Consider the following 18589-nt stretch of genomic DNA (forward strand, 5'->3'; position numbering starts at 1 on the left):
GGCACTACTTTCTGCCTTTGTTTTAAAAACTACTGCTGGAGATCTAGAAGAAAGGAATGATAGTACTGGAGGTCCAGGCATCTTCATCACCTTTCAATCTCTCCTTGAGCCACAGGAGTACAAGATAAATTTGTGATCCATGTTTCTCACCCAATTCAAAGATCAAGTGCTTAGGGATCCAGGGCGGGCAAAAAGAAAACAAAAAACCCACCACCACCAAAAAAAAAAAACCACCACAAATGAGAAGATACCTAAGACAACTGAGAATCACTGTCTTTGGTTTTAAAGACCCCTAATGATGGAGGCTGTATAATTCAGCCACTTAATTTGTGTTTAATGGTAACAAACTGTTTTCAATTTAAAGTGTCAGACCTAAACAGTGTCACCTCTAGTCACACCTCCAGTGGTCAGGGGTAGAGATTATTCCTTTCTTTTTTAAAGCATCTACAGACTATTATGTATTGTCTCTTTGTCCTTTTTAGTTTAAATAACATCAGTGCTTTCCATCTTTCCACATTGGTCATGATTTCTAGATACGGTTCTGTTTATCTGCATCACTTTCTCATTTTCTAGTCTTTCTCCTGTAGGTCCTTAACCTTCTTGAAATGCATCTTTTTATTTGGACACAATCTAGATAAAGCAGATGGAGTACATACCAGGAAGAATCATTTTACGTATCTTCTTTATTCAGTTCTGAAATACATTTAACTTTATTTGAAAATATCACTGATTTGTGAAGTACTGCAAAGCCCAGATCTTTTTCTAAAGATCTGCTGTCTAGCCAACAATACCCAGCCTGTATTTGTGCACTTGATTATTAGAGCTTAGAATACTATCTTTATTGAACTGTAACCTAGTTTTTCCACTTTTTTCTCCAAATTATCAAAATCTCTTTGATTTCTAATCTTGTCCTTCCACTGCCTCTTGCAGCAGTTTTAAATAATTTTCAAATTGTCAGTGTATTCTTTTTCATCCAAGTTATTTAATGAAAGTAACAGATAACTTCTAACCTAGGATAGAACTTTGTGGAATCCTGCTCAAAAAATTTTCCCCTTTCAGTGAACCACTGATAATTGCTCTCTGGGTATGATTTTCCAGCCAGCTTTTCACTCACTACCAGAGCTGCAGCTTGGCATGTTTCTCTGGTTTTTTGATTAGATATTGCAAATACACAATAAAGTTAACTGCTTCTCCTCCATCCATGAGACTACAGAAGGAAGGCAGACTGATCAAACTAGACTGGTACGTTTTGTTGATGACAAATCCAGCTGAGATCAATGCAGGGTAGGTTTAAACATTAATATTATCACCTGTGTCCAACGTAATGTAATTGATAACAAGGTATGAGAAAATTACTCTGTTTCATATGCAGCAAATCACTTTCAGCTGAATGGTGGAAATCACAGTGTTCACAGTGATTAAACAAATTACCTAAGCACAGGCTAATAAGTCAAACCTGATTTTCTGTACTGGCCTCTAATAGGAAAAAAAAAAGAAGAGTCAAAGTAAGGACCATCAGGGAAGAAATACTCATATATAGTACTTAAAGCTGTGTGAAGACAATACATGACATATGTAGGTGCTGGAACTTGAGTGCATATTGATGATAAAACCAAGTTATTAAGAAAGGCATCATAGATGTAGATTAGAATAAAATAAGCAACTGGAATGCTTGTATAAATACCATAATGTGAACAAAATAAGCTTGTTATAGCTCTGCACTCAGGCTGTTGAACAGCTTGACTGCTAGAACAGTTTGGACTTACTAGTATTATCTTCTTAAAATAATATTTTCCGTAACTCCCTTTACCTCTTCTGGTTTATCTCCATGTGAGATCTTATCTACTATTTCGGACTTTACTGAAATTTATCTTCCTGAATCTCACTAATTTTATGTTGATGTTCTCCCTTTTGCCCTTTTGCTCTTCCTAAGAATCACCAGCTTTATCATTTCATATTTAATGAAAATAGTTTCCCTAAGGCAAACACATAGATTTTTAGGATCAGAAAATATTCTGAAATGAGATAAATCATTGTAAATCTGGAAATAACACCACTGACATTCATATAGGTTATTCTTAGTAATAGCTCATGAGAGCATTTACAGTAGACAATCCTGATGCCCATTAATGATACATGAAAAGTCCTAAATTAGACAGAATTTTACTTGGTTCTGTCTGTACTGTACCTTTTTTCCTTCACAGTTACAGCAGGCCCAAACAGCAGCACTCACTTTTTATAACTCAGACTGTATAATGTGTAAATCATTCAACAAGAAGCCAGAGGACTGCAGATTCTCAAAGCTTTCAAAAATATCATATTCTTGCCTATAAGGCTAGAAGGAGGTAAGCCTGCTTAAAATCAAAGATAAAAATCCAGTTCTTCCCTGTGTCTCTTGTACAGTCTTTCTGAATGGCAAAGACTTAGTTTCACTGTATCTGTTCGCATATTATTTTATTACATCTATTTCTAGTGGTACTGAGTGAAAAAATATCACATTATGAACTACAGTCTGCTCATTTTACCACAGTACACTTGTACATACATGTATGACTGACATCACTTACGTGGAAAGCTTTCAGTCTTTCCCTATATCCTGTTCTCTTATTAATACAGCTAGAAACTTTTAACAAAAAATAAAGAAACAGCCATCCATTCAACTCTCCATAGAATGTGAAAAATAGAAAAAATACTGATAGAACTTCTGAGAACCACTGAGAGGTTCATAATATGAATCACATCTTAACAGAATGATTGGTCTTCCAGACCATAAACCCAATTTATTACTGGACATTTGTCCTTCTACTGGGAATCTATTAACATCTGACACCTACAGCCATTTTTCAAACAGCAAATTGACTTAAAGATATTCACAGACATTTTTACCTTAGTTTAATATGAGGCAAAATTGGAAGAAGAAGGTTAATTCTTTTCAAACACTATCAGCTGTCCATGGTTCAGAATATGGCCCAGGCTTATCTCACCTAATTTTCGTTCAGCTACAGGGAGACTACTCATTGTACTCCTACAGCCACTGGAGATGGGTCCAGCCACGTCTATTCAAGTCAGCTGAGGTTCAACACAGATTCCAAATACATCCTTCTTTCCATCAGCTGTACATAGACACACAAGAGACTGGCATGCAGCTTGAGTGCTGTGCTTCTGATGAAAATCTGACTGGTTGTTCTCAGCAGCACAGAGCCATGAGGGGGCTTTGCAGATATTTTAAATACAAGGCCTAGATTCTGCATCTTTACCTCCAAGTCAATAAGAAAACTCTTTTGACTCACTCATACAGTGACCTTATTTATCAATGTCTGTGAGACATTTATTTGAAACACACATCACTGCCTACGTGGTTTTTCTCTAGATACTCAACTTTAAACAAACACTTAAAAAATTTAAAGCAGGTCTAAAAATCTCCATTAACATTGCTCTAGATTTTCTTGTTGCTCCGCAACTTCTAATGTAGCTATTCTGGATTCGTGGTATTGGAATTCTAAAGAGAATATAACTTTAGAAAAGATGAAGACCTATCTTTATTTACTCTTGCAGGTAATAAAAAGGTTCAAGGATTATTCCAAAATGATTCATAGATTTTAATGGATTTTAATATCCAAACCTAAAATTACAAAGAAATTTAAAAAAAGAAAAATGTAAGGAAACTCAAATCTTAAATATGAAACAGAATAATTTACGACTGGTTGAGCCAGAAACATATCTTTATTTTAATCTGTATGAACTGCACACTACAATTCTAATGTGTCTATTCTCCAACCGAACATGGAAATAATTCAAATTTATACTTGTATATAATCACCCTTGAAGCATTTTTAGGAGGTATCAAGAAGAAATTGATTATAAAATAATTTTGAAATATAACCTGACAGTAAAAATATAGCTTTGACTGTTTGTCTATTTTGCAGCACATATAACAGAGACAAGTCAGAATGTACTTCTGGTCCCTATTAAAAAGAAAAGTTATTAGAGCCCAACTTATTTTTAAAAAGAAATATCAACAGTCAAAGCAAAATAGCAATTATAAAAAGCAGTGCTAAACAAAACCATGCAGTATACAAACTCACATCAACATGAAGCCAGAGGCCATGCTTTTCACAGATATCAGCAATTTTATCCAGAGGATCAAATGCTCCCAGCACTGTTGTGCCTGCTGTAGCACAGACAAGAAATGGTGCTGACCCCTGCAACAGAATTCAAAACAAAAAAATTATAATTTGCACTGCTCATTTGCTCCAGTATACTTGCAGAGAATAAAGTATAAAAAGGTCTAGGAATGTAGGACAAAGATGTGACAGTCTACATTTAGTTTCCCAACAGAAGGTACTGCATTTAAAAGTGCTGACTCCTTTTTTTCCCATTAAAAAAAAAGAAAGTTCATTTTCCATTTCTAGTTAACACCACCCCAGGGCAGACTTCACCAGTTTCAGATTGCTTTGACAGATGCCAGTTTTGCCAAAATCAAAACACACCAGATATTTGACATCTCTCTTTATACACTGATTTTCATTTCTCAGTCTTCACATTTCACTACCATATTTGCTGTCATTCTGATGGATAAAATAAAGCTACTAGCTCAGACAGCAGACTATCCATGCGAGGAAAGGGCTCATCCCTCTAGGGTTTCCACCTGCACTGTCTCTACAATACCGCTGTTCTCTGCCTGGTGAAGAGGAAACTTCAGTTAGACAACACGATTTGCCTTCAGCAGCATTGGCACATCCCATGACAGGGACGGTCACCGCTGCCTGATCCCATGCCTGACCTACAGCACAGTGCTATTCCCTTGTTCCTACGCCTGTCTAGAAAACAGGAAGGGTTGTAAGATGGTAACTGAATGTTAGGAGAGAGATCACTGGAAATCTCAAATAGTTTTAAGGTCAGGCAGCTGGGATAAGGAAAACTTTTGTCAGGTTGCGGTCTCAGGCAACCACTGTAAGCCATCCATCTTTGTTTCTGTGGTTTTGTGCATTGTTTTCCATTCAACTAATAGCAGGGGTGCATTTACAATAGCAGGCTAGGTCACGTACCCTTGCAGATCTGTGTGGCTGTGTCTACTTAGGAGCAGAAACTGAAACAATTAAAAGAACTGGTGGATTCTGTAACAGCTCTGTGAAATTGAGGGTGTCAGCCCTAGCAATGACTGCGTGGCCTCCCCGGTAAATCCATGTGGCAATGGCTTTGCCATATGTAGGATGGAAGAAGTCCTGTCAGAGATGGACTAGTGAAGAAAAAGAAAACAGCTAAAATGTTATAGAAACAAAAGGTTTTAAGGTGGTTTAACAGGTTTTAAAATGGCTTTTGCTTTTTTGTAAAATCACTGCTCCTTCTTCCCGACACCCCCTGTGAAGGACTATTGTCTCCCATACAGGAGTGTCCTGGGAAGATGTCCTGAGGTGTTTCTCATTGGTCCTTGTTAACCCCTTCCTATTGGTTGTTGACTCTTTACCTGATTGTTTTTTTCTGTGTACCCCTGAACTTGTAATTGGCCCCCTTTTGACTCTCCTAAAAGCCTTATAAACCCCTACCCCACAATAAACTTCCTCTTTCATCCATCCCTCCCTGGTGGTTTGTGTGAGCTCCTTGCGGGGTCGCTGGGCCACGTGGTGGGGGCAGGGGGGAAGAGCATTCACCTTCCAGGTAATGGGCTGGCACCCAGAGCCTGAAGGTTCCCCCTCCAACTAATCCATCATAAATCCATGCTGAAGGAACTGGTCTGCACGTTTTAGCATCTGGCCTACAGCATGACAATGCAGTTACTGAAGAGGCACTAAAGCTGCTCTTACATTGTACAGTCTGGAATCACTGAAGTTCATTTGCAGGGAATTAAATCTTTCAGATGATGTAAGTGTCTGCTAACGTAACTCAATGTAGCTTGGTGAAAACAGACATCAGCTGAAAAAATCAAACTCTACACAAGTCTTTCATGTATCTTCACTCAACTGAAATCTGATCTCTCATAAAAAAAGAGAAAAACTGTTGCCACTTTTAAACATCTACAGGCTTAATTCACATTTGCACTCTAACAGTTTTATACTTCTTTACAGCGTAGAAGACTATTAGACTGGTACATAATTATGATTTATTTGTATTTTAAAATTTCTTTACAAATTGCTAAAGCAGTGAAAAGTAATATTGGAAAGAATTTAAATTAATCCCATACAATCACAAAGAATTACCAGCCTATAATTCACTTCTTGGTCATTTATTCTTAGTACAAGGTACCACAATAGTCAAACTTACAAGCCAGCCTGAAGCTCAAGTACAAAACACTTGCAAGTGAGGCAAAGATGTATTTGATGCATCTAGTTTCTGTCAGTGCTCCCACCAATTTTCTCCCAGAGCTACATCAAAGTCAAAGGTCCTCAAACAGCAAGTTGATAGCAATGAGTGAATACAGGGACAAGTCTAAGAACTCTTCAAATTCCAGTAATTGTCACCATTACACATTTTCCTTGAAGAAGAGAATTCAATTTTTGTTATTCTTGACAATAGAGTTAAACAAATCTTCCTGACTAAACTCTCTAAAAAGAGTCCAAGACTCTTGCTATTCATATTCAGTGATCATTTTGTGGTTTTGTCACTAGCAAATACATCTTCTCTTGTCTAGAGGCATTAGAATATTTACTGCAATTCACTGAAGTGCCCTTCTGTAAAAGTTGTAAAGTAGCACTTTGTCGAGGACAGACGCACTTACAGAAGCTCTGATGAAATGAAAACCTTCCAATATACCTGTAACTTCCATTAAAATGCAAGTGAAATTGTGTTTTCCTGTAAGCAGAGCATTTCGATATAGAACATTTGTTTTTAAATTGCAGAGCACCATACTGGGATTGACCTTTTTTAAAAAATCATAAATGCCAGATGATTTCTTTCAAATAACCACTACATTTAGTATTACATGAACAAACACAAATTCTGTTTTTGCAAGAACAAAGAGTTCATTCTCCTGTGAGCCTGCTTCCTCTTGTTCCATTTTATTTCAGCCATTTTTTCCCCCATCTTGCTCAAATGAATAAAGTATAGGTTGTCTTGCTCAAATAATGCAAAGTAAAGAAAGAGGCAAGCAAGAGAGTTTCCTAGGTCATTAGGGTTATCATGTATCAATGCTACTATCTAGCATGGAACTCAGAGATGATTGTCAGGCAGAAGATGTATCTAAATCAGATCTCACTGAAAACTGTTGTGGCCATGCCAGTGCATGACAGGACAGCACTACCTTGGCTTTTCTACCAGCCACAAAAGCAGGTTTCCCAAGATAGGATTCAATAGAAGGTATTATCTATGCCATCCACGTTGCACTAATTACTTTGTATTCACAGATCATGACTGAACTCTGAATCCTACTGTTCTGATACACAAACTAGAAGTGAAAATTAAGGTGAGCTAACCAAGCCAAAAGAAGACGCTCCTGGAATTCACATTCAGTCCTCCAGGCTCTCTAAAATAAATTATGTTGACTATAGTTAAACACTGTCTTACAGATTATAGGAATGTATGCTAATGTTGTCCAAATATACACATCAGTACCTTTCTAAATGTTGGCCTTTGACCTTCTACTTGGCAAAGTCCCTAGGGAAAAAAAGGCACACCTCTGCACTCTTCCTACAGTAATAGAAAGGACTGAATTTAGCATTTGTAGCTTGTATGATGGTTTCAGAGACTAAGACACCTTACAGTTCCTGCTTACTGCAGAGGATAGAGGAACAGCTGCTGTAATTACCTGAAAAACCTTTTTAGGAAAACAAATACCACACCCATTTAAAAAAAAAAAAAAGGATCAAGGGCAAAAGAAATCCTGTAAGAAATGTGCTAAATATTAAGAGCAGCATTGTACTCAGGACTTTCATTAGCAGCAAACACCCTGTGGAATTTTCCTCCCTTCTAAGAGTGTAGAACCTATAAGCCTTGACTTGTTATACAAGTTTGTGGAAAAGAGATTTCTCCTGTAAGAAAGCCATTGTTACATTAATTGCCCTATTTTTAAGATTTTGCTCGCTCTTAGTTTCCTTCCTTTCACTCAGACAGAAGCACACAGTCTGCATACACTCCTCTCTCCTTCATGCTCTCTCTCCCCCTCTCACCTCTTTCCTGGCCCGCTGGACTTGTTTCTCCAGTTCCTCAGGTATCATCTTACCTCTAAGGGACACAGATTTAAAACTTTTTCAGTTATATTCAAATAAGTTGTTATGTATAGCACTAATGCATTTTAAAAAGGCTCAGAGATCACATTCATGGCTCTTGCTTTCTTACCTTTCATCTGTTCTGATGAAGTAAACATTCTCTGTACCAATACCCAGGAAGGAGGCTGCCTTCTTCATGGAGTAATGACACTGTAAGTGAGAAGCACAGGGAAAAAAAAAATAAACAACATGCAATTAAAACAAAAGAAATAAATTCCTCATAGGGAATTCCCACATAGGGAACAGTGACACTAAAATAAATTCAACTACACATAACAGCCATGAAAACAGCATATTCTAACACAAAAATCAAACTGATGAGCTACATATCACAAGTCCATCTTGTATTTAACAATAACATACACTGAAAAATAGGGAAAATAATGCAAAAAAATATGTGTACCATGTTTAAAACGTGGGCTTAAAAAAACTAAGAAACTCTATTACATACAAAATCTTTTAAAGCTGGTTCTGCATTAGAATGAAAAGCAGAAATTTTGAAGTGTCATCAGGGAAGAACTATTAATTGTTTCAAAAGGTTTTGCTAGAACTGAGTCAAAAGTATCAATGACTGTAAGAGTTAGGAAAGGCATGAGAAGAAAGTTCAGAAGGCTATTGAACTCAAAAAACTAGAAGCAATGAATAGGTCTGAAAGTCAAAAAGCACCATTCCTTGGAATCTGGACCCTTAATTAAGATGTGTGTTTAAATGATACATCTAAAGCCTCTATCACTTTATTCTTGTAACTTTTCTGCATGCTTTCTCTAATCCTCAGTTGTTGGCCACTGCCAGAGACAGGATACCATGCTAAACTGACCCTTGGCCTAATTCAGCAAATCTCGTTCACACCATCAGCTACCAAAAGCCTTCCCAAGACCTACCAAAGCCTTCAGATGTGGTACAATTGCGACTTACAAGGCTTTTAAAGTCCTCTCTCTGCAAAGGGATCTGAAAATCATGGTGTTGTGAAGCCGTTATGAAAACAAGCAGACTTCAGACAAGACTCAGCACATCTTCAAAAATTAATGTGGATTTTGCAAAAGGTTCCAGTCTGGACTAGTCTGCATTTTTCAGAAAATGAAGTTACTATTTCAGCAAAGACTTTTAGCTAGGTCTCATCACAGAGATATTTTTGAATGAGTACAGACACATGCAGTCCACTTCTCACCTAGTGTTGAATAATGGGCATCAGTCTACAAAGCCTGTGCAGTGAGTGTAAGAGAGGATGTCCAAAATGACTATTTATTTAATCAGAATGTGGTAAAATGTCTTTGGTGAGAAGGATACTCAAGCCTACAGACCACTCCATACAACTTTTTTTTCTGTTGAGCAAACATTCATGGACTATCTTACCATACTTCCAACATCCACCTCTATAAGGACCTGCTCTACCGTGAGTACTGTTATTCCAGCACAAGAACATTTTGACTTATGCCAGAATAAGAGTACACTGATCTCTCCTTAATTCATCTTCATAATTAGCCTGGGAATTTAAGATACAGTAACCTTCTTAACCTGAAGATATTTAGATGTCGAAACCACCCTGAGGAACCTGCAGCATGCCAAATGCCTACCCACTCATAGCAGTGGGGTCAGCTTTGAGAGTGCACAACCTCCCATAGCACTAGACAGTTCTTCTCAGAACAAAGATCATTCAACGCTCAGATTATCACTGCCCTTCTCAGAAAAAAATAAAGTTGGTTCTTTTACATGTTATTACTGAAGAGTTAAAATAATGTGTGCTCCAGCAACCATGAAGATGTCTAGAATTGTTACTTCTCATACAGGAGGTGAAGCCAGGTGGTTAATTAATTCCATTTTCTTCCAGAGAGTTCACACAAATGCAGTTACTGCAGAACATAATTATGAAAAATGTACAACATTTTAATGTGTGGGCATGAATACATTAAGAATAATAAAGCCTGTCATGCTTATTTTGATGAGATGGATGATCTCAAAGGGCTCTCTTTTTTTTTTTTTGACAAAAACGTTTCCCCCACTATCACCCACTTTTTAAATAAAAGCATACAAAGACACTACCTGATACTAGAAAGTAGTTTTAAGAAAGCTTAATTTTGTAACATGACACATCCACAAAGCTTTTAAGACTCATTCATTTAGACTGTTACAAGAATAATAACATACATAGGTGGATAATTAGTCTTACATTACATCAAATTACATCAGTAATGGTAATAATGATTGTAAGTGGTTGTGTGTTGATTAGTAGAAGTTTGGAGATGTTTTTGACTGATCTGTGAATCACTTAAAATACAAGTTATCTCCATCACTGATTTCTATCCATTACATTCAAATGAAAGGTATGAATCACCAAGAATAATCAGATTCCTCCAGATTAAGAAAGCAGTAGACCTGCAAATTCAGTATACTAGTAAGCAGACAATCACTAAATCATGTATTTTATTATAAAATATGGTGTGGGAGACTGGGAGAAAGATAAAAGACTTGAGCACCTGAGAGATTATACTAAAAAGCAGAGGAAAAGAGAAGTACAAAGTGAATACCAAAATAAAAGGCTGTAAGATACATTATTTTTTTTTCTCCAAAAGTATTTCTGCACCTCTTGGAAAATTTTGTCCTTCAGTAGGACAGAAAAGGAACAAGACTCATACTACCACACAGACTTGGAATATGCTTTCTTTGGTGTAAAAAGTAGTCTTTCAGTTATACTGATTGAAAATATAAGAATTTCTCCCCCCTGCCATCCCCACTATCACTAGAAGCCATTAGGCTAAATTGCAGTGCACCACTTTAAGAAAAAATATACCAGACAACAACAGTCACAACAATGTCAACTAATTCACTTGTTCATAGTTCCCTTAAAAAAAAAATTAATAAATAAAAAAAAAAGGAGAAAGAAATATCCAGATAAAAGGTGAATTCAGGTAACTCTTCCCATGTCTATCGTAGTTTTGTTTGTTTGGAAAAATTATTAAGTCTATAGCCATTTGCAGTAAGAAATTAACACCTTTGATCACAAAATCAAATTGGAAGAGTGGATTTAAGATGTGCTGCTGTACTATTTACCTATACCTAGATGTAGTTTTTGTTTCCTAATAATGTTTACAAAGACAAGGTACTTTCCATCCTGCGCTCATTAAAACAAAAGATAAATTTGTCTTTTCTTGATTTTGAAAAGTTTCCTAGAAACGTGATTGCATAAAGCAATTACATTATTATGAGATTGTTTTATTACTCATTTTTGTCTGTTTTAATTTCAACAGGGGACAACATGATGAGTTAATGTTGTGTTCTCTCACTTTATTACTTTCATGATCAAGTTGCACTGGGGAGGAATTACGTTTCATTGCATTTAAAAAACTGCTCATATCAGCATGCAAATTTCAGTTGTTTACACATCCTCTTCTACCCTCAGTTACCTAAAATTTAGCAGATTTCTACCTTTCAGATCAATGCAATACATATTTGTGTCAGAATAAAGCTCAGATGGGACTCAAATAGCAAAAAGTGAGAAAAAGGTGGACTGATATCTATAACTACAACTGTATTCAGCTCCTGCAGAGCCACAAATCATGCCACAAGAAAGTGGGATATAACAATTACTCTTCTATGGCTACTGTCTCAAGAGGAATCACACTGTAATGGTCCAGCAAAAGAACTACAGAGTAGCAGCACAGGCAGCATTCACTGCGTATCACCACCATTTTACTTGCAGGAACAAGGAGCCTTTTTATTCTTGAAGGCCAAACAGAGCATATGAGGACCTTGGGTGGGCCATGCATTAAACATACATCTTCAGGTTATCCAAGAACATACAAAAAATTTATAGCCCCAGATCACATAAAACTGAGCCATTGACAAATCTGTGCCTTCCTCTGTTCTGCAGCAGGGCAACTCTTTCAATCCACCCAGTGCCAAACTGAAACTTTGAGACTTGGCAACTCCAGGCAAAAATCATTTCATTTGAACACAGCATTGCAGCCAAGCCCTAAAATGACAAGAGGGCCTTAAGCAGCTATGTGTTTTGATTCCTTATCAATACTCAGTTCATTATAGCCTCACGGCTTCTTCATGCTAGTGCTGTTGCCTGATTCATGACTATGATGAACACAGGTTGTTAACTTCTCCAGGATTTGTTTTTTAAACAATTTGCTTCTCCAAGTACCTCTTGAGTTAAAAACAAACAAAAAAAACAAACAAACAAAAAAAAAACCAAAACCAAAACCACAAACAAAGAAAAACAAAACAAACAATAAAAAAAAACCCACACACACACAACACAACAAAAACGAATGACATTTGGATGAGGGAATTGAGTGTACCCTCCGTAAGTTCACAGATGGCATTAAGTTAGCTGGGAGGTTGATCTACTGGAGGATAGGAAAGCTCTGCAGAGGTATCTGGACAGGCTGGATTAATGGGCCAAGGCCAAGGGTATAAGGTTCAACAAGTCCAAGTGCCAAGTCCTGCACTTGGGTCACAACAACAGTATGCAGTGCTACAGGCTTGGGGACGAATGACTGGAAAGCTGCCCAGTGGAAAAAGACCTGGGGATACTGGTCGACAGCCAGATGAACACGAGCCAGCAGTGTGCCCAGATGGCAAGAAGGCCAGTAGTATCTTGGCTTGTATCAGAAATAGTGTGGCCAGCAGGAAGAGGGCAGTGACTGTCCCCCTGTACTCGACACTGGTGAGGCCACACCTTGAATCCTGTGTCCCGGTCCCCTCACTACAAGAAAGTCAATGAGGTGCTGGACCATGTCCAGGGAAGAACAGAGAAACTGGTGAAGGGTCTCGAGAATAAGTCTAATGAGGAATGGCTGACGGAGCTGGCACTATTTAGCCTGGAAAAAAGGAGGCCCAGAGGAGACCATATTGCCCTCTGCAACTACTTGAAAAGAGGTTGTAGTGAGGTGGGAATTTGCCTCTTCTCCCAGGCAGCCAGTGACAGGACAAGAGGACATAGCCCCAAGCTGTGCCAGGAGAGGTTCAAGTTGGACATCAGGGAGAATTTCTTCAATGAAAGGGTTGTTAAGCATTGGAACAGTCTGCCCAGGGAGGTGGTAGAGTCACGTGGAGGTGTTCAAAAAACAACTAGATGTGGCATTTAGTGCCATGGTCTAGTAGACATGGGAGTAATCGGTCAAAGGTTGGACTTGATGATCTTAGAGGTCTTTTCCAACTGAAATGATTCCGTGATTCAAAGGCACAAAGTGCTAAATAACAAAAAACTAAAAATAAAAACAATAATACTGTAAGACACAAACAGTTATTTATTTATCTACAGTGTGGACCATTCATTACATATATTCTCAATATGACATATTTGAAAAGTTCCCAAAAGGAACTTGAACTCAGTACAGGTGGATCCAAAATAAGTATATATGAATATGCCCACCTCTTCCCTCATAACCATGAGTAAACACTAGAGATCTTAGAAAATAGTCATACTATCTAACTACTGAAAGCATCAGTTTTACAGCAAGTGATTACTGAGCACTGAAGACAACATGGTTTTGTGAATCAAGCAAAGTATTAGAGACCAAAATCATGGCCTTACAAATAATTTACCAATTTACTTTGGCTCATCAGCTCTAAGTTTTATGCTATTGGTCTTTCTGCGGAAGCGCAGGCATCAAAATAAATTTACTCCAGGGGCCAATTAAAATTTGCCATGAAATTAAATGTTTGCTTATTTTAGAGTACAAGAATATACATTTTATTTAAACCTTGCAATGAAATAAAATGCTACTTCATAATAAAAAATTTATGTGCTTCACTTCAAAAGCAGTAATGGAATTTGCTTCAACCTCATTTTTACCTCCTTAATTATTTTGAAGATGTGACATTGCAGATTAAGTATGAACTGGCAAGTCATTTCATATACACACTTTTCTGAAAAAAACAAAACAAAACAAACCTAAATATATTTTGCTTGGGGAAAAAGCCCAAACAAACCACCTGTATTTAGGACATTAGGACTCAGTTCCAAAATATATGTGCTGTCTTGGACAAGCACACAATGCCTTCATCCCTCAGGCTTCTCCAAAATAAACCTGTTGTCTATTTACACTGCAAACTGTTTGCAGCATAAACTTCTGAGCTAAAATTATTCCTCTAAGTAGATGTTTTCTAATACAACAAGGTTCTCACTTCCACTGGAGCCTTTATATAGTGGAGTTAGAATTAATAACAACTCTGTGCTAATCAATGATAAACTCTTAAAACTGATGGGACAGGGAAGAGAAAAAAGCCACAAAAATTACCTTTAGAATAAATGTATGAATGTAACTCAATTTCCCACAGGCATTTTGGACAGATATTATTCAAAAACCTTAAAACTAGCCACATATTTTCAATTATTTAAAGAACTGTCTAAAGGTTCAGCTTTTTTTTTTAAGAGGCATATGGTAGGTTTGGTTCTGTACCACAATCATCTATATTCAGACACAAGGCAGAGTGGGAGCTGCAGAGAGCCACCTCACAGGTCCACAAGTGCTCAGTTTAGTACAAATTAAACATGCAGAAAAAAACCTTTGACATCCAAAACTTACCTACGGTTCCTGCTAGACTTTATGTTGTGGGAAATCAAATGTGCAGACCTCCACAACACACCACAAGCATTCTGCTTCAGGTTTGCCCCATGTACAACCTATTCTTATATCAGCAATTTTCAAAGCAGGAACATCTGTGTTTGTTTTCTGAAAGCAAGGAAGCTTTGGCAGGGAAATTTAGTATGAGACTTCTCCACCTAGTTCCAATATTTCTCATCATACACTGATGGAAAAATTGTTGTACCAGTGCTCCATTAGATACGCAAATGATATAATTTTGCAGATGTGGAAAAATAAAGTTCAAAAAACTTTTTTCAGTTTTGTTTTTTACCTCTTCTGAAGTGAACATGACTAGTCTTGGCAGACCTGAAAGCCCTTTCTCCTTTATCTCAGGACAAAACTTGTATCTTGCTAAGTTCATAGCATACATATTAGAAACAGAGCCACCTGCAGAAAGAGAAATACAAATATCACGTTAGTCACAGTACTAGCACCTGTCCTAAGCCTAAGTACTTGACCTATTAGGGAAAAAATAAACCATACAGTTAACCTAGTTATGCATCCATCACAATTTATTTCCTCCTCCCCTGGGCTACAGACATAAAATGAACTCTGGGCTCTGCAGCAGACATGGAAACAAAGCATATTTGAATGATTTTTGGGGATATTTCCCGAGAAGTAAGAGCTCTGTTCAAGCAGTCCTTCCCAACACAGAACACCCTGCCACAGTTCCTTCCCATCTATACTGAAGCAATGTGAGTTTAGGTGTCTGCACAGAGCTCACCTGTGGCTGTACTATACAGAGCCCAGAGATCTCTTGGGCAACCAGGCCTCAGAGTACTATGGGGAGAAAAAACTCATTAGAAAAAACTACAAACAGGGTGAGTGGGAACGGGAAGATCTGCAAGGTAAGATCTGGATGGGTTTTGATATTCAGTTAGAATAAAAAAATAATAATAAAAACCCTTACATTATTAGCACAAAAAGTACAGTTAATTTATCTTTTGACAGGATTCCACTGTTTTAAGTAAGAAATTCTGCTGTAAAAGCAAGGCTTCTACTAAAAATATACACCAAATTTGATGTGAAAAAAAATCCATAGCACTAATGTATTAAAAAAATCTAGGGGATTTTAGTTTATTTATTTTTCTACTACTCATGTGTAGGTTGGAATTACTAACTTTGGTTTGGTTTTGGAGGGGGAGTTTAAATTCATTTACTCATTTTATTCCTCTCCTCCCCCCCAAAATAGATATAAAAGCTTCATATATAGCCTAACAATTTGTTATCTGAATAATCTGTGAAATATCACCATTATGCTTTATTGATTCAATACAGTGGGCTGGAACACTGCCTTATAGGACATTTGAAAACCATGGATTATCAAGTAACTTAAGAAATATCTGTTTAGCTTTCCCATTACATTTAATAAAATTTCAAAAACTCAAAAGACTTAAGCTCATGTAAACTCTTGCTCCCACAATTCATAGGCAGGATACACACTTCTACGCTCTCAGGCACCATCAGTTGGTCTAGCATGTAAATCAGCTCCCTGTCCATCAACTAAGTTAACTCATTCCAACAAAGCTTTTGGTGTTGTTGTTAATAAGGTCAAGAAGGACATCAGTTATGAACAACTAATTTCCATATAATTATATTTAATGTAGAACTGGTTTCATACATTTACTGATCAGAATAACCAAATTATTACTAGAAACACATAAGATAAGCCTACATTAAATAGCTCTGTGTGTGTATCACTAGACTTGTGCATGCATTTTCAAATATTTTACATTACTCCAATGTTCATAGAATTAATGGTATTGGGTGATTTACAGCAACTCAGTTTGAGGTCTGAACTGTTCTTACCTGGATTAAATATGCCATCACCCTCTTCCCAGCCTATGAACTCAATCATTTTCTTGATGACTGCTTCTTCCACCAAAAGAAACACAGGGGATACTTCATATGTATATCTGAACAAAAAGAAAAGCATCAAAATTGGTATTAAAACCACAGAATTGGTATTAAAAACACAGAACTCAAGCCAAAGAGTCTTGCTAAAACTTCTTGCACCTCTTTTTAATCTATCAGTAGCTGACCACCATCAGCAGTAGAACTCTAAAGTATAAACATTATGCATCTGACCCAGTAGAGCAATTGCTTAGTTCCTGACAGCATCACATTGACACTTCCACTCTCAAAGTAATACATCAGAGATTGCTTTTAATGTAGGTCACATGCTTAAATTTCAGCTTTACATTTGCAAGTAAACAGTAGACAGATAACCATTTGCACTCAACTCTGTGCAGAATGCCTCAAAGGGTATGATCAATTAAGTCCGATTAATTCATTTTTATGTACTAAGATAAAAATCTACATTTAAAAGCATTAAAAAAAAAAATTCTCTCCTATGAAACCCCACCTCACAAACAATGAAAAAAGGCCTCATCAGATTTGTCAACCTTCTGGTGAGCTATTCATCCAATCTGAATCAGACCCTTTTCTCTCCCAAATTCTTGCACAATTCCTACCTCTCCTGTAATACTGAAAACAGAAATCAGAAGCAAGGATGCAAAAACAGCTGTTGTTCCAAAAATTACACTAATTCATCATCAAGAGGACAAAGAACCACACTTACACACTTGGGTTCAGTGCTTCTGTAATAAAACGAGCCACTAACGAGTAATAATCTATTCCAGCGTAGAGCTGATTAAAAAATCTTGGATGACCTGAAAATACAGATCAAAAGCAAGTGACAGGATACACAAGAAAAAAGAATACATCACAGTCCCTCTGAGCTGAATGACAATCACTGCAAACCACAATTCACCCCATTCTCTCAGTATTCTCTGGATTCACTGTCCTTTTCTTAGGTTAGACAATCCTTTGAAAGTAAACTTAATAAGCACTTTCAAACCTCAGAAGTCTTGAGAGGTGCAAGTGGTGCCCAGAATGAATGCAAGTTGTTCACTAGTTTTAAAAATAAAAAAAAAAAAGAAAAGGGATTGACAACTCAGCAGCTTTAAACAGTGGTTTTGAGAGGCCACAATGGATGTTCAGCCAAATTTTGCTAAGCAGTACAATATAGGAACTTGCTGATTCCAGACAGCTATGCCTGTGCTCCCACCAAAGTCTTTATACAGGGAGAGAGAAGGAAAATAACAGCTTGGAAAAACTTGCTGCACACTTAAAATGAAAAGTTAAGAGAATTTGTTTACCTCCCTTGAAATGCTGAGATATAACTAATTATGACAAAATTTTATACTATTACTGACTATAGAAACAAGTCAGTTCAACAGTGGGATCACCACCTAAATTTTAATCCACAGCACACTATTTTTACATGCAAAACTGGGTAAACTGTATGGCTCCATTTATATTATATCTGGAGCCTCAATAAATGTCTCTACTTATATTAAAGACGATTTGCACAACGTACTTTTATATACAACATCCTTTCTAAGGTAACACAGTGAGACAAATTATAATCCAAAGGCAATTTACAGAAGTGAGATAAACAGAACATTTTCCAGTATCTCACTAATTATATCTGCATATTATTAATGCATTCCTCCTGCAGATCAGTAGTGCTACTCTTCTACGGTTTTCAAAGGCAAGAGTTCATTCTCAAAATTATTTTACCATTTTACTTTGTAGCAACAGTGACTGCAGCAGGGACTGTGACCTCAAAATGCACAACTAACTGTATCAAACGTCCTTCTCACTTTCCAAAACACAGCTTAAGCCATACCACACATTAAATCCTGAGCTACTGATTCACAGCAGTATTTCCTAAACGTATGTTGTTCATTCTTTTTGCTAGGATTGAATTATCCTACACATGCTGCA

At 37.0% G+C, this 18589-nt stretch overlaps 1 protein-coding gene across 2 annotated transcripts in view; it reads right to left on the reverse strand.

The window, feature by feature from the left end:
• Positions 1-18589, reverse strand: part of GADL1 (glutamate decarboxylase like 1) — an 81847-nt gene that overhangs the window by 50211 nt on the left and 13047 nt on the right. For both annotated transcript variants that reach the window (XM_027639308.1, XM_027639309.1), the window contains exons 4-9: positions 17379-17469; positions 16607-16713; positions 15069-15184; positions 8272-8351; positions 8103-8157; positions 4086-4202 (exon numbers count right to left, since the gene is read on the reverse strand). In XM_027639308.1, the coding sequence (XP_027495109.1) occupies positions 4086-4202; positions 8103-8157; positions 8272-8351; positions 15069-15184; positions 16607-16713; positions 17379-17469 (566 nt within the window). The remainder of the gene's footprint in view (positions 1-4085; positions 4203-8102; positions 8158-8271; positions 8352-15068; positions 15185-16606; positions 16714-17378; positions 17470-18589) is intronic.

The sequence above is a fragment of the Corapipo altera genome, unplaced genomic scaffold (assembly GCF_003945725.1).
Source record: "Corapipo altera isolate COAL_440 unplaced genomic scaffold, ASM394572v1 44, whole genome shotgun sequence".
Lineage (NCBI taxonomy): Eukaryota > Metazoa > Chordata > Aves > Passeriformes > Pipridae > Corapipo > Corapipo altera.